Raw genomic sequence first — 15,369 nt, forward strand, 5'->3', positions numbered from 1 at the left:
TTACATTTAAAATGTCAGTCATGAAAGCAAACATTTGATTCTTTCCATTGCAACAAAACTTGAGATTATATTAAATTAGACCAAGGAGTGGGCTTAAGTACCATCGCAATTGAGTGCAATATTTTTTATTTAACCTTTAACTAAGCAAGTCAATATTGGGACCTCCATTCTTAACATGTTCCATCTTAAACATCTCGAAAGCCTTTTTCACTTTATCATGCTGACCCAAACTGTACTGGTTCAGGGATTTTATTTTCACATGCTCCTTTCCAGCACGGTTCCAGAAACGATGGTGCATGCGTAACCAGGCCAGCGCAATACAGCTCAGCTGGCTCAGTAAGGTGAAAAAAGTTTCATCTTTCCATCATCAGCACTGCTCTTTCTCCAGATCAGTGCCAATGAAGGAAATTAGAACGCCACCTTGGATTGAAATATTGATGTGACCAATGTCTGCTTTTAGTGGACTATCATGTTGCGCTCTCTAAAACATGATACCCGCATGAAAAAGCTTATACTACCCTCTAGGGGTAGAATAGGAGGATTACAACTACAGTCATAACACGTACTGTTAAGCTTGTCTGTCAAGAACCTCAGTGATGCACTAGCTCAACTAGTTCCAGAGGGTGGCATCTCTCTGGAACTTGATTGATGAATGTCACTGCGTAGCCAGATATTCAAGTTACATGATTTCCAGTAAGCTGAGCCTTTGTCCCACGTAATGAAGGATGACATTGCATTTGGACTTATCTAAACAACCAAGCAAGTATGAAATTAAAAAGTGTAATAACATATGCAGCAGTTATTAATCACATAATATTTGTGATTAATAAGCAGAGATTTAACGAGCCTTTCCAAAAGTGAAGTAGTTCATTTGTCCAAGAGATACATTTTTTTGCACAAAGAAGAATAGGCAGTCAGTCATCCCTTTCGACATAAAATGTTATTCTCTCAAGACCTGCCCACCCACTCACTCCCCGTTCTCTTCACCCTGAATTCTTTATCCTTCATTGAGCTTTGACCATGATGAATGCTGCCACATAATTCATTCCTCCAAGCATTTCGGAGTATGGCATTACAGATATGTTGCTGCAAGTGTGGAATATGATAGCTCTGAGTACAATGACATGATAGGTTCAATATGTCTAGCTAATGAAAGCTAAAGCCTGGTCAAATGGGCTCCACAGAAAAGAGCAATATAGGACAAGCATTTCATTTCAGAGTTCAGTAAATGCCAATATCATGACTAATAATTTTAGCTAGGTCAGTCCATTTATTAAGGCTTCTCTGGTTTGCTGTTCTTCTTATAATATGAAAGGTATCACAGCTTTCCTCGACCGAGGGTAGTCTTCAAACTTCTCTTGGTAGTACCTGAAAGAGAAGAGAGTGTCAGATTGAAGGAATCCTACTACCATGCTTTTCCATTGTAAAATGCCAACAAGACAGTCCGTGCTTATTGCTTTGCTGAAAGATTTATAGTTGTATCAATACCAGTGAACATGAGTGTATCAGTGTGAGTGTGAGCATGAAGAGATTACAGAAGGCTCTTGAGGTTGGAACTGTTAGTACCTGTGGTGGTGGTAGGCCCGCGGTCCAATCGAGCACACAGTGAAAAGGGCAAAGGAGAACGTCGCCAGGGACCACGTTGCTAGGGCATACCCGCACCACTCCAGAATCTCTCCAAAGAAGTTTGCTCCGGAGACATACTCAAACATTCCCCCTGGAATATAAAGTGTCCGACAGTTAATTCAGTACAGTACTAATGAAGTAGTACACTCAGGTACACTCATACCTTAAAAAGTAGTTCACAACATTTCAATCCCTGACCTTTCAGACCCTACTTCATATCTGCTACATTTTTTTTGATCCAGCACCCCATGTCAAGGGACCCATGATTGAATATACTACTTGGATATTTAATTCAACCCGAAGGTGAATGAAAACAGATCTGCTGTGGTCTTCATTTCTGTTTCATTTTTCGCGTGGTTCTGATAATAGTTGCAAGATGTTCCTTTTGAACCTGTCCGTGAAGTAATGGCCCAGAAAGCTGGAATGTTTGCTTCCTGTGTCTGAAGTTTCTTGGCAAAACATTGAATGCATTGTGTACGTTGCTCACAATCTTCTACGACCCATTAGCAATTAAAGGCCCAATGCAGAAGTTCTTATATCAATATCAAATCATTTCTGGGTAACAATTAAGTACCTTACTGTAATAGATTTCTATTCAAATGGGCAAAAAACGCTTTTTAGCAACAACAAAAAATCTTTCTCAATCTAGAATTTTGCCAGGACTGTGAGTGGGGAGGGGGAAACTGAAAACTAGCTGTTATTGGCAGAGAGGTTTGGAACTCTTATTGGTCTAGTAACCAATTTACCACATTGTGATGTCATCATGGAAAGCCAAAACCAGCAATTATCAGGAAATTGTTTTTTTCACACTTTTACAGTGTTAGTGTCATTAGCTGTTGTACAGTATGATAAAAAAAAACACAGGAAAAATGCATTTTGACTGCACTGGGCCTTTAAAAACATATTTCGATCAGCACAGGCATAGCCCTTACAAAGCAAAAGGAAGTAGAGATAAATGCAAAAGGTCACATTGACACCAGAATGTTCTGAATATGCTCTGCTTGTTCTGTTTATCATCACATGGTTGTGCGGACAGTGACTAAGTAAAGAGTACAGAACATGGTTATTTGCCTAGAGATCCACGTTTTTGCTATTGTTTCACAAGACTGGAACATATGCCGAAACACTGCTGGACATCTGTTATCCAGAATTCCATCTGGTACCTTTTGGAATCTTGTAAACAACCTCTCCGGGTTTTCTCAAATTTAGAAGAATGTGGTCGCTGTGAATGTTGATGGCCATTCCCAGGAAAAACATCAGCAAACCTGAAAAAAACAATACAGGTGCTTATTGCAAACCACATTCTAGTTCTATAGAAAAACGAAAATGTATGAGCTGTTAAAAGCCTTCATGCTGGCAGAAGCTTGTACAATGCGACCCCAAACTCAGACTTTGTCAACAAATCATTATTTATTTTCTTGTGGAAGAATATTGTCAAAATAGTCGTCCCATATCCTGCTGGGACCAAAAGATGCATGTTTTGAAGAATCTAGCCTCATTAACTGACCAATAAACACAGAACATTGGCAAGGATGAAGCAAATGCCAACTTGTTTCGTCACAGTTCCAGGCTGAAAGCCTGAAAGTTCTGACCAGATTAGAGTCTCCCAGACTGCACGGCTGGTTTTCCTGTTGTGTGTTTTCCTAACCAATTACATTTTTTTAAATGATCTCAGACTTAATCTACAGTAGCTCTAGCAGTTATCAAATGTTACCCTTTAAAAAGGTTGAAATTACATTACTTTGTAAATAAATTTATAGCATTTATTTCGGGCTTCGACATAGGATACCAAATGACTGCCAAATGTCTGTGAACATCATCCAGGCACTGTAATATACCGAATAATGGCTGAGAAAAGACTGCTAAACCATTTCCGCTTGGATCTCAGATCTCACTTACCGGTGCCTAGACGAATGTCGGTCTGCCACGCGTCATCGTACGTGGCACAGTGGAGCATGTAGTGGCCTTGGAGAAAACCGTTGACGGAACAGAAGACTACCGCAGAGAAGACAATGTAGAGAGGGGAAGGGCGGCCTTTGGTCAGCAAGGAGTAGATGAACGTTCTTGCAAAAAATAGAAAAATATTGATTAAAGAAATCAAGTCAAAGATGGGTCAATATAGCACTGCTGTGTACAAACTGTGAGTACCTGGAAGCCATGCAGGGCCGTGTTTCTTAATGTAGATAGAAATAGATTATGTAGAACAAACATTCCCCTGTAACAAGTAGAATAAGGGATCACGTCATCACAACCGGCCTGTTGTCCGGGCCTCTGGCAGTCTCTATGGGGATGCCACAGGGTTCAATTCTTGGGCCGACTCTCTTCTCTGTATACATCAATGATGTCGCTCTTGCTGCTGGTGAGTCTCTGATCCACCTCTACGCAGACGACACCATTCTGTATACTTCTGGCCCTTCTTTGGACACTGTTAACAACCCTCCAGACAAGCTTCAATGCCATACAACTCTCCTTCCGTGGCCTCCAACTGCTCTTAAATACAAGTAAAACGAAATGCATGCTCTTCAACCGATCGCTGCCTGCACCTGCCCGCCCGTCCAGCATCACTACTCTGGACGGTTCTGAGTTAGAATACGTGGACAACTACAAATACCTAGGTGTCTGGTTAGACTGTAAACTCTCCTTCCAGACTCGCATCAAACATCTCCAATCCAAAGTTAAATCTAGAATTGGCTTCTTATTTCGCAATAAAGCATCCTTCACTCATGCTGCCAAACATACCCTCGTAAAACTGACCATCCTACCGATCCTCGACTTCGGCGATGTCATTTACAAAATAGCCTCCAATACCCTACTCAATAAATTGTATGCAGTCTATCACAGTGCAATCCGTTTTGTCACCAAAGCGCCATATACTACCCACCACTGCGACCTGTACGCTCTCGTTGGCTGGCCCTCGCTTCATACTCGTCGCCAAACCCACTGGCTCCAGGTCATCTACAAGAGCCTGCTAGGTAAAGTCCCCCCTTATCTCAGCTTGCTGGTCACCATAGCAGCACCCACCTGTAGCACGCGCTCCAGCAGGTATATCTCTCTGGTCATCCCCAAACCCAATTCCTCCTTTGGCCGCCTCTCCTTCCAGTTATCTGCTGCCAATGACTAGAACGAACTACAAAAATCTCTGAAACTGGAAACACTTATCTCCCTCACTAACTTTAAGCACCAGCTGTCAGAGCAGCTCACAGATTACTGCACCTGTACATAGCCCATCTATAATTTAGCCCAAACAACTACCTCTTCCTATACTGTATTTATTTATTTATTTTGCTCCTTTGCACCCCATTATTTCTATTTCTACTTTACACATTCTTCCACTGCAAATCTACCATTCCAGTGTTTTACTTGCTATATTGTATATACTTTGCAACCATGGCCTTTTTTTGCCTTTTACCTCCCTTATCTCACCTCATTTGCTCACGTTCTCTATAGACTTATTTTTCTACTGTATTATTGACTGTATGTTTGTTTTACTCCATGTGTAACTGTGTTGTTGTATGTGTTGAACTGCTTTGCTTTATCTTGGCCAGGTCGCAATTGTAAATGAGAACTTGTTCTCAACTTGCCTACCTGGTTAAAAAAAATATGATTTTTTTCTTTTTTCTCTTCATTACATTTCTATCTGCAACGTTCGACAATCTGCAACTACAAAGTTGTCCCCCACTGATCGAGTGGGTACTGTTTAACAAAGCCCAGGGTCATGTTCAGTGGGGAACACAATATTGCAACATAACTAAAAAATATTGTTTCTTATTGGACAAGTTCAGGTATTACCTCCCCGTTTCAAAAGAATTTTCCATACTGGACATGACCCTGTTGAGTAAAAGTTTGATATGGCAGAAGATATGGTGACGAGAAGAAATGCGGTGACTAACATACATTCATGGAAGTGTGCTGACCTGGTTTAAGGGCAGTTGTGAGTTTGACGCACGTTCAATTCCCTACCATGTAAATATGTTCACACCCGGGTCTCCTTTGAGAGTTCTCCACAGGTTTTGACTATGTAAGAGATCAGACAACAGTAGGATTGTCAAATGTTTGCCTGCCGACAGAGCTTAACACCTCTGATCAGTGTTGGCAGTCAATCTCTTTTGTGCTCATACAGCAAAGACCTTGAAGTTGTCAGCCACTCAGCCTTGTTAGAATACTGCAAACCAGAAGGTGGCAGGTGCAATGTTTGGCAAGGCATGTCCGTGTGTGTTGCTTTATGGTCGAGTCAATGTTAGCTAGCTGCGCTATTGTTGCTATTGTTGTGGAAAGCCCTTGCTGATACTAAATAGATGGCCACAGCTATGTAACTAACTAGCAAGATGACAAAGAAACAATTTGATTGACACTCCATAATCGCATACAGCCCTTAGATACATTTCAGCTAGCTGGAAGTACTCCTCAACGCCATCGGAAGAATCCCAGGAACATGTTCCAGTCTGTGATAGCAAAGCAATCCTGTAGTTTAGCATCTGCTTCATCTGACCACTTTTTTATAGACCGAGTCACTGGTGCTTCCTGCTTTAATTTTTGCTTGTAAGCAGGAGGATAGAGTTGTGGTCAGATTTACCAAATGGAGGGCGAGGGAGAGCTTTGTACGCGTCTCTGTGTGTGGAGTACAGGTGATCTAGATCAACATTTTACATGTTGATGGAAATTTGGTAGTACTGATTTAAGTTTACCTGCATTAAAGTCTGCTGCCACCCCCGTTCTTCACGGTTGGGATGGTGTTCTTCAGCTTGCAAGCCTCCTCCTTTTTCCTCCAAACATAACGATGGTCATTATGGCCAAAAAGTTATATTTTTGTTTCATCAGACCAGAGCACATTTCTCCAAAATGTACGATCTTTGTCCCCATGTGCAGTTACAAACTGTAGTCTGGCTTTTTTATGGCAGTTTTGGAGCAGTGGCTTCTTCCTTGCTGAGCGGCCTTTCAGGTTATGTCGATATAGGACTCGTTTTACTGTGGATTTAGATACTTTTGTACCCGTTTCCTCCAGCATCTTCACAAGGTCCTTTGCTGTTGTTCTGGGATTGATTTGCACTTTTCTCTAGGAGACAGAACGCGTCTCCTTCCTGAGTGGAATGACGGCTGTGTGGTCCCATGGTGTTAATACTTACGTACTATTGTTTGTACAGATGAATGGGGTACCTTCAGGCGTTTGGAAATTGCTCCCAGGGATGAACCAGACTTGTGGAGGTCTACAATTTTTTTTCTGAGGTCTTGGCTGATTTCTTCTGATTTTCCCATGATGTCAAGCAAAGAGCCACTGAGATTGAAGGTAGGCATATACATCCACAGGTACACCTCCAATTGACTCAAATGATGTCAATTAGCATATCAGAAGCTTCTAAAGCCATGACATCATTTTCTGGAATTTTCCAAAATGTTTAAAGGCACAGTCAACTTAGTGTATGTAAACTTCTGACTAGAGGTCGGCCGATTATGATTTTTCAACGCCGATACCGATTATTGGAGGCCCAAAAAAGCCGATACCGATTAATTGACCGATTTTTTAAAATGTATTTGTAATAATGACAATTACAACAATACTGAATGAACACTTATTTTAACTTAATCAAATACATCAATAAAATCAATTTAGCCTCAAATAAATAATGAAACATGTTCAATTTGGTTTAAATAATGCAAAAACAAAGTGTTGGAGAAGAAAGTAAAAGTGCAATATGTGCCATGTAAGAAAGCTAACGTTTAAGTTCCTTGCTCAGAACATGAGAACATATGAAAGCTGGTGGTTCCTTTTAACATGAGTCTTCAATATTCTATACCATTTGTATTTCATTAACCTTTGACTGTTGGATGTTCTTATAGGCACTTTAGTATTGCCAGTGTAACAGTATAGCTTCCGTCCCTCTCCTCGCTCCTCCCTGGGCTCGAACCAGGAACACATCGACAACAGCCACCCTTGAAGCAGCGTTACCCATGCAGAGCAAGGGAAACAACCACTCCAAGGCTCAGAGCGAGTGACGTTTGAAACGCTATTAGCGCGCGCTAACTAGCCAGCCATTTCACTTCGGTTACACCAGCCTCATCTCGGGAGTTGATAGGCTTGAAGTCATAAACAGCGCAATGCTTGACGCACAACGAGGAGCTGCTGGCAAAACGCACGAAAGTGCTGTTTGAATGAATGTTTACGCGCCTGCTTCTGCCTACCACCGCTCAGTCAGATACTTGTATGCTTGTTTGCTCAGTCAAATTATACACAACGCAGGACACGCTAGATAATATCTAGTAATATCATCAACCATGTGTAGTTAACTAGTGATTATAATTGATTGATTGTTTTTTATAAGATAAGTTTAATGCTAGCGAGCAATTTACCTTGGCTTACTGCATTCGTGTAACAGGCAGTCTCCTTGTGGAGTGCAAGGAGAGGCAGGTCGTTATTGCGTTGGGACTAGTTAACTGTAAGGTTGCAAGATTGGATCCCCCGAGCTGACAATGTGAAAATCTGTCGTTCTGCCCCTGAACGAGGCAGTTAACCCACCGTTCCTAGGCCGTCATTGAAAATAAGAATGTGTTCTTAACTGACATGTCTAGTTAAATAAAGATTAAATAAAAGTGTAAAAAAAAAAAAAAAAAAAATCCGATTGTTATGAAAACTTGAAATTGGCCCTAATTAAATCGGCCATTCCAATTAATCGGCCGACCTCTACTTCTGACCCACTGGAATTGTAATACAGTGAACTATAAGTGAAATAATCTGTCTGTAAACAATTGTTGGAAAAATTATTTGTGTCATGAACAAAGTAGATGTCCTAACCGACTTGCCAAAACTATAGTTTGTTAACAAGAAATTTGTGGAGTGGTTGAAAAATGAGTTTTAATGACACCAACCTAAGTGTATGTAAACTTCCAACTTCAACTGTATGTTCAACACCTTTTAAGTGAAATATATCTGCTGTTGCCCAAAAAAGTGTCCATATGTTTCAGCTGATTTATGAGTTAAAAGATCCAAAACTCCATTGAAAGTTGGTATGTGGACATAGTCTGGTCCCACCATCACATATCTAATTCTGCTGTCTAGCCACGTGGCCTAGACAATACTTACAGATCGGGGACCAATCTAATGTGTACACATACCTTTGGAAGTAGTGCAGACAGAAGGTCCAGAGAAGCAGGTATTTTCCCAGGCTGGGCTGTGTGTCGGTGGAGAGCAGAAGGAGCATGGGAACCAGGAAAGAAGGCAGTTCCTGGAGGAACCAGGCCAGCTTGGCAGGGCAGGTCCTCCCTGGGGTCCCATCCGAGGTCACGTAGCGTCCGTACGGGGTCTGGGTCCTGGTCTGCTGAAGGAGATACGCCACCGCACCGACGATGAACCCCCAGCTGAGGTAGTGGATCACATTCTCCTTGCACTCCATTATTATCCTTCTCTCCGTTCTTCTCCTTCTCTTCCTTCAGGTCCTTGTGTCCAGCAAAGCTTCCACGGTCCCCACTCTGTCAAGACCGAGTAGCCTCCATCTGTGTATGCTGGTCTGAGACGTGTGTGAATGGGAGAGGCACACATACTACTCCCAACTCCTCCCCTTTTAAAACAACCGGAGTCTCTCATGTTTCAGTCACTGTTGAAATCTGAGAAGGATCATGATCTTGCTGGTTAAGTAAGTGTGCTTTATGTAAGTAGTTTGTATGTAACTTCTCTGCACTACTATAATTTGAGTGTGAAACATCACCAAGATGATTTTTTTTTTTTTTTTTAAACCTAAGGAGTGATTACATGATATACATATTTTTTTGTAATTGTTTTTTTAAAGTAAAGGATAACTTACATGTACAATTGCAGAATGAATAGACCTAGACAAAATCATTAACAACATTGCCCTCCAGTCTTTGCCTACCACATATACCACTATACTGATGTTTTTCTAATCATGTGAAAATGATGAGTGATCAGAGTTGGCCCTTTGCCATTCAATCTCCTCAAGAATGTATAACATTTTCCACGAGGCACTCTGTCTGGAAAGGGGTAAATTGTTTTCCAAAAGGAGCTCGGTAGTCTTCCAATGTCAGTGACATTGTACTGTGAGAGAAGAGCAGGTTTTGGTACTAACGCATAACAGGGATTACATAATCAGATTACAAAAATGAAGTAACTGTAATCGGACCAAATTACGTTAAATAAAATGTTTAATCGGATAACAGTTACATTCTTAAAAACAGCTGATTACATTTTAGATTATTACTTCATATAATATTGTTACGGATACAGGTATTACATTTACATTTTACATTTAAGTCATTTAGCAGACGCTCTTATCCAGAGCGATTTACAAATTGGTGCATTCACCTTATGATATCCAGTGGAACAACCACTTTACAATAGTGCATCTAACTCTTTTAAGGGGGGGGGGGTTAGAAGGATTACTTTATCCTATCCTAGGTATTCCTTAAAGAGGTGGGGTTTCAGGTGTCTCCGGAAGGTGGTGATTGACTCCGCTGACCTGGCGTCGTGAGGGAGTTTGTTCCACCATTGGGGTGCCAGAGCAGCGAACAGTTTTGACTGGGCTGAGCGGGAACTGTACTTCCTCAGAGGTAGGGAGGCGAGCAGGCCAGAGGTGGATGAACGCAGTGCCCTTGTTTGGGTGTAGGGCCTGATCAGAGCCTGAAGGTACGGAGGTGCCGTTCCCCTCACAGCTCCGTAGGCAAGCACCATGGTCTTGTAGCGGATGCGAGCTTCAACTGGAAGCCAGTGGAGAGAGCGGAGGAGCGGGGTGACGTGAGAGAACTATCTATATATACTACCTATATACTAGGTATCCTGTGTGTGTGTATCCTGTGTATTTTTTTTCTCTCCTTCTCCCCTCACAGGTGAAAATCATCATTCCCCAATCAGTCACCAATTAGTCGCTAATCAGAAGACACCTCCTCCTGTTTCCATTACCCTATCACAACCCCTTTCCCTTGCTTTAAAAACCCTGTCAGTTGTTCTCTCTAGAGCTCAATCTATCTGTCAATGCCATCTGTCTGTAGATCTCTTGTTTGGTTTTTGCAACTACATGTCACTTTGTCCCCACCTGTGAGTGTTGGTTTTGTTATGGTGTTTGTTTGACGGTGGGAAAAGGGGGTAACCAGACAGGTCGCCCATGGGCATACACTGCCCGTAGGTAAACTTTGTCTAAATACACTATTTAGAACTGGGTGGACCACCCTCTGTATTTTTGGTTAGTTAGTTAGCTGTTGTTGAAGTAGGCTAGTCTAGCTTAGGGGTGTTTTGGGATATTTGTTTCTTTCCTTGGGTCCAGCTCAGCCCCTTTTCCTGTCCGTCCGTCCCCCCCCCCCCCCCCCCCATTACCGTGTGTTTACTAATAAACCCTGAGAGTTTGACGGTAGATTTAAGTTGTCGTGGTTATTTGTTCTCACTGTTACATTTCACTACTATAATTTGCATGAGGTATGTTACGGGTCTCGTTACCACCCCCCCTAGACTGTTGGGCCAAAGGGATTCGTAACAAATATCAAGATGTAAGTGTTTGCCTCAAACACACTAAAATGGCAGGTTTTCTGAAAGCTGTGCTGAGCCACACAGCCTGGGAATTTGATGTTTTCTAATCTATTTGAATTCTCAAAAATGGCCAAATTTGCTTTCCACAGAAACTATTTTTAAACCAAAAACGTCAGATCCCCACTTATGGAGAACTGAGTCGTCCCACCTTTCATCAGGATCTTTGTGTCAAATGGACAGTAGTCAACACAGCTCCATCCAGTTCACTTCTCATGCACTGGGATGACGCACGACAAATAAAATCAAATTGTATTTGTCACATGCGCAAAACACAACAGGTGTAGACCTACTGTGAAATGCTTACTTACAAGCCCTTAACCAACAATGCAGTTCAAGAAAGAGTTAAGAAAATATTTACTAAATAAACTAAAGTAAAAAATAACAATAACGAGGCTATATACGGGGGGTACTGATACCGAGTCAGTGTGTGTTTAGACCATGGTAGTTCGTTGGTGATGTGGACACCAAGGACCTTGAAATTCGACAGCTTACTCAGCTAAATCTTTATTTTCCTTGAAAATGTGTACACTAAAACCTACGTGTCTGTTTTTGCAGAGAGATATACACTACCGTTCAAAAGTTTGGGGTCACTTAGAAATGTCCTTGTTTTTGAAAGAAAAGCACATTTTTTGTCCATTAAAATAACATCAAATTGATCAGAAATACAGTGTAGACATTGATGTTGTAAATTACTATTGTAGCTGGAAACGGCAGATTTTTTTTTATGGAACATAAATGGAAAATACATAAAATACATAGGCGTACAGAGGCCCATTATCAGCAACCATCACTCATGTGTTCCAATGGCACGTTGTGTTAGCTAATTGATCATTAGAAAAGTTTTTGCAATTATGTTAGCACAGCTGAAAACTGGCCTTCTTTAGACTAGTTGAGTATCTGGAGCATCAGCATTTGTGGGTTCAATTACAGGCTCAAAATGGCCAGAAACAAAACTTTCTTCTGAAACTCATCAGTCTATTCTTGTTCTGAGAAATGAAGGCTATTCCATGAAAGAAATTGCTAAGAAACTGAAGATCTTGTACAACGCTGTGTACTACTCCCTTCACAGAACAGCGCAAAATGGCTCTAACCAGAATAGAAAGAGGAGTGGGAGGCCTCGGTGCACAACTGAGCAAGAGGACAAGTACATTAGAGTGTCTAGTTTGAGAAACACACGCCTCACAATTCATCAACTGGCAGTTTCATTAAATAGTACCCGCAAAACACCAGTCTCAACGTCAAAAGTGAAGAGGCGACTGTGGGATGCTGGCCTTCTAGGCATAGTTGCAAAGAAAAAGCCATAGCTCAGACTGGCCATTAAATAAAAGATTAACATGGGCAAAAGGACAGACACTGGACAGAGGAAGATTGGAAGTTTGAGGTGTTCAGATCACAAAGAAGAACATTCGTGAGACGCAGAAAAGATGCTGGAGGTGTGCTTGACGCCATCTGTCAAGCATGGTGGAGACAATGTGATGGTCTGGGGGTGCTTTTGTGGTGGTAAAGGGGGAGATTTGTACAGGGTAAAAGGGATCTTGAAGAAGGAAGGCTATCCCTCTATACCCTGTGGACGGTGCTTAATTGGAGCCAATTTCCTCCTACAACTGGACAATGACCCAAAGCACAGCTCCAAACTATGCAATAACTATTTAGGGAAGAAGCAGTCAGCTGGTATTGTGTCTATAATGGAGTGGCCAGCACAGTCACCGGATCTCAACCCTGTTGAGCTGTTGTGGGTGCAGCTTGACAGTATGGTACCCATCAAGCCAATCCAACTTGTGGGAGGTGCTTCAGGACTCATGGGGTGAAATCTCTTCAGATTACCTCAACAAATTGACAACTAGAATGCCAAAGGTCTGCAAGGCTGTAATTGCTGCAAATGGAGGATTCTTTAACGAAAGCAAAGTTTGAAGGACACAATTATTATTTCAATTAAAGATCATTATTTATAACCTTGTCAATCTCTTGACTATATTTCCTATTCATTTTGCAACTCATTTCATGTATGTTTTCATGGAAAACAAGGACATTTCTAAGTGACCCCAAACTTTTGAACGGTAGTGTATGTGTTTTTGCAATTGTATTGATCATCCAAATCATGAAATAATCTCTTGGATTCGTTTCATCTTTTGTTATTGAAGTCTTTATCATACCAGACAGTTATGTTAGGGTGGGTCAGACATTCAAATGACCATTTCCTCTTTTACTGGCCAGCTCGGTGTAGTAGGCCTATTATTGCACAATCAAATAATGAGGGTTGGTAATAGGGTTACACATTTTGGAGAAGATTCAGAGGTGGAAACATTCTGTGGGAATTAACGGTAATATATGGGAAATAATGGAAATATTTGCAAATTAATATTAATATCATTTAAATGTAGATGTTTTTTACATTGGATATATTTACCATATCATATGGAGACAGAAACAATCCTTTTACCTTATCATAAGTAGACATAATTGGGATTTAAAAAAAATATATATTTAGTTACGAATTGAACTTTAATGAAATTATTTCACTGAACAACAAAAGAAAGGGAATATTGAATGATCCCCAATGATCCATTGCATCTCCCAAAAACGTTTTCAACATACATCTGTAAAATGATAGTCTAGAAACTAAAGCTTTGGTTGTCTTCCTCTCAGGCTTCCATGTCTTCTCCCTGGACCTCCTCAATGTCCACCTCTTGAACATCAGACTCCGAGGCTTCATCTTCACTGTCACTTTCCAACCTTGTTGAGGATGGCTCGTTGTCAGGCTCAAAAAGCCTCAAATTTGCCCGGATGGCCACCAATTTCTTAACCCTTGTATTGGTCAGCCTGTTGCGTGCTTTGGTGTGTGTGTTCCCAAACAAGGACCAGTTGCCCTCTCAGTCGGCTGATGTTGGTGGGATTTGGAGGATGATAGAGGCAACAGGGGAAAGAGCCTCGGATGCAGAAAGTCCCTTCCACCAGGTGGCTGATGAGATATGTTGGCACGACTGCCATATTGCATCTCCATCCCAAAGCCTTTGCTTGGAAGTGTACTTCCCCAGACTGCCAAGAACCTTGCCCTCATCCAGGCCAAGGTGACGAAACACAGTAGTGATGACACCATAGACCTTGTTGATCTCTGCACCAGACAGGATACTCCTGCCAGCATACTTGGGGTCTACTCATCTGCATCCAGAAAATGAGTAGATAAAACGTGTCTGGTTGGAGGGGTGTATGCTGGGTGAAGAACATTCAGAAATATCTTCCAGTACACATTGCCTGTGAGCATCAGAGGTGAACCAGTTGCATACACAGCTCGAGCAAGACAATCATCAGAATTTCTCTGACTTTGTTCCTCCATTGAGTAATAAAAACCTTCTGATTCCAGGATGACCATGAGCTGTTGCTATCGATAAGGTGTCCGATTCATCATTTCCCCCTCGAATAGAAGTAAAGGTACTTTTGTCGGAGGTTGCTTGTTGTGAGCGCTGAGGGAACTTTATGCACTTGGCCAGATGATTCTGCATCTTTGTTGCATTCTTCACATATGATTTGGCACAGTATTTGCAAATGTACACAGCTTTTCTTTCTACATTAGCTGCAGTGAAATGTCTCCACACATCAGATAGTGCCCGTGGCATTTTCCTGTAAAGATTAGAAGAAAAAAAATTGTACAAAAAAAAATATATACAATTCCATGTACAGATAAATAGTTAAGCGGTTAGATTAAACAACTCCTTTGTAAGATACTTTTTTTTTTTTAATTAAACATGTATGGAAACAGGTGAATTAACACTCCTCAGTTAGCAGGCTCAAGCAAGCAAAAACCCACATGGTATCAAAAATGAACTAGCAGAAGTTTTAACAAGTTAGAAATGATTTAAACACACTTTGCTGTATGCTATTATAAACTATTATAAATAATGTATGTCATATAAAATATATTCACCCCACCCAGTATTGTAATCAAAACTTACCAGAAAGCATGTAGTCCTTGGCTCAGACAGTGTAATAGTGTGGGCTCAATAGCATCTCATTAGTGTGTAAGATCTTGAGAATCAGCTGTGCATGTGATGGAAGAATGCACTGTGCATGCAGAGGGTTGCAATTCCATTAAATTGGGGAATTGCCTTGTGTATTCCACAAAAAAAGGTTTACTGTTATAAGCTAACATTTTTGATGAATGTAAGCAAAATTCTCCAAATTCCCAGTCTTAACTTCCCATGGAAGATTTCTGACCCTTT

General features: G+C 41.2%; 1 protein-coding gene across 1 annotated transcript; it reads right to left on the reverse strand.

The window, feature by feature from the left end:
* Positions 1 to 1,250: 1,250 nt before the first annotated feature.
* On the reverse strand, positions 1,251 to 9,155 carry LOC139567016 (3-oxo-5-alpha-steroid 4-dehydrogenase 2-like). The gene is made up of 5 exons (XM_071388438.1): positions 8,734 to 9,155; positions 3,526 to 3,689; positions 2,790 to 2,891; positions 1,567 to 1,717; positions 1,251 to 1,368 (listed from the first exon to the last, which is right to left on the reverse strand). The coding sequence occupies exons 1-5, from the start codon at positions 9,009 to 9,011 to the stop codon at positions 1,302 to 1,304; spliced, it is 762 nt and encodes a 253-aa protein (XP_071244539.1). The 5' UTR covers positions 9,012 to 9,155; the 3' UTR covers positions 1,251 to 1,301.
* Between the last annotated feature and the right edge of the window lie 6,214 nt (positions 9,156 to 15,369).

This window comes from Salvelinus alpinus, chromosome 2 (genome assembly GCF_045679555.1).
Source record: "Salvelinus alpinus chromosome 2, SLU_Salpinus.1, whole genome shotgun sequence".
NCBI lineage: Eukaryota > Metazoa > Chordata > Actinopteri > Salmoniformes > Salmonidae > Salvelinus > Salvelinus alpinus.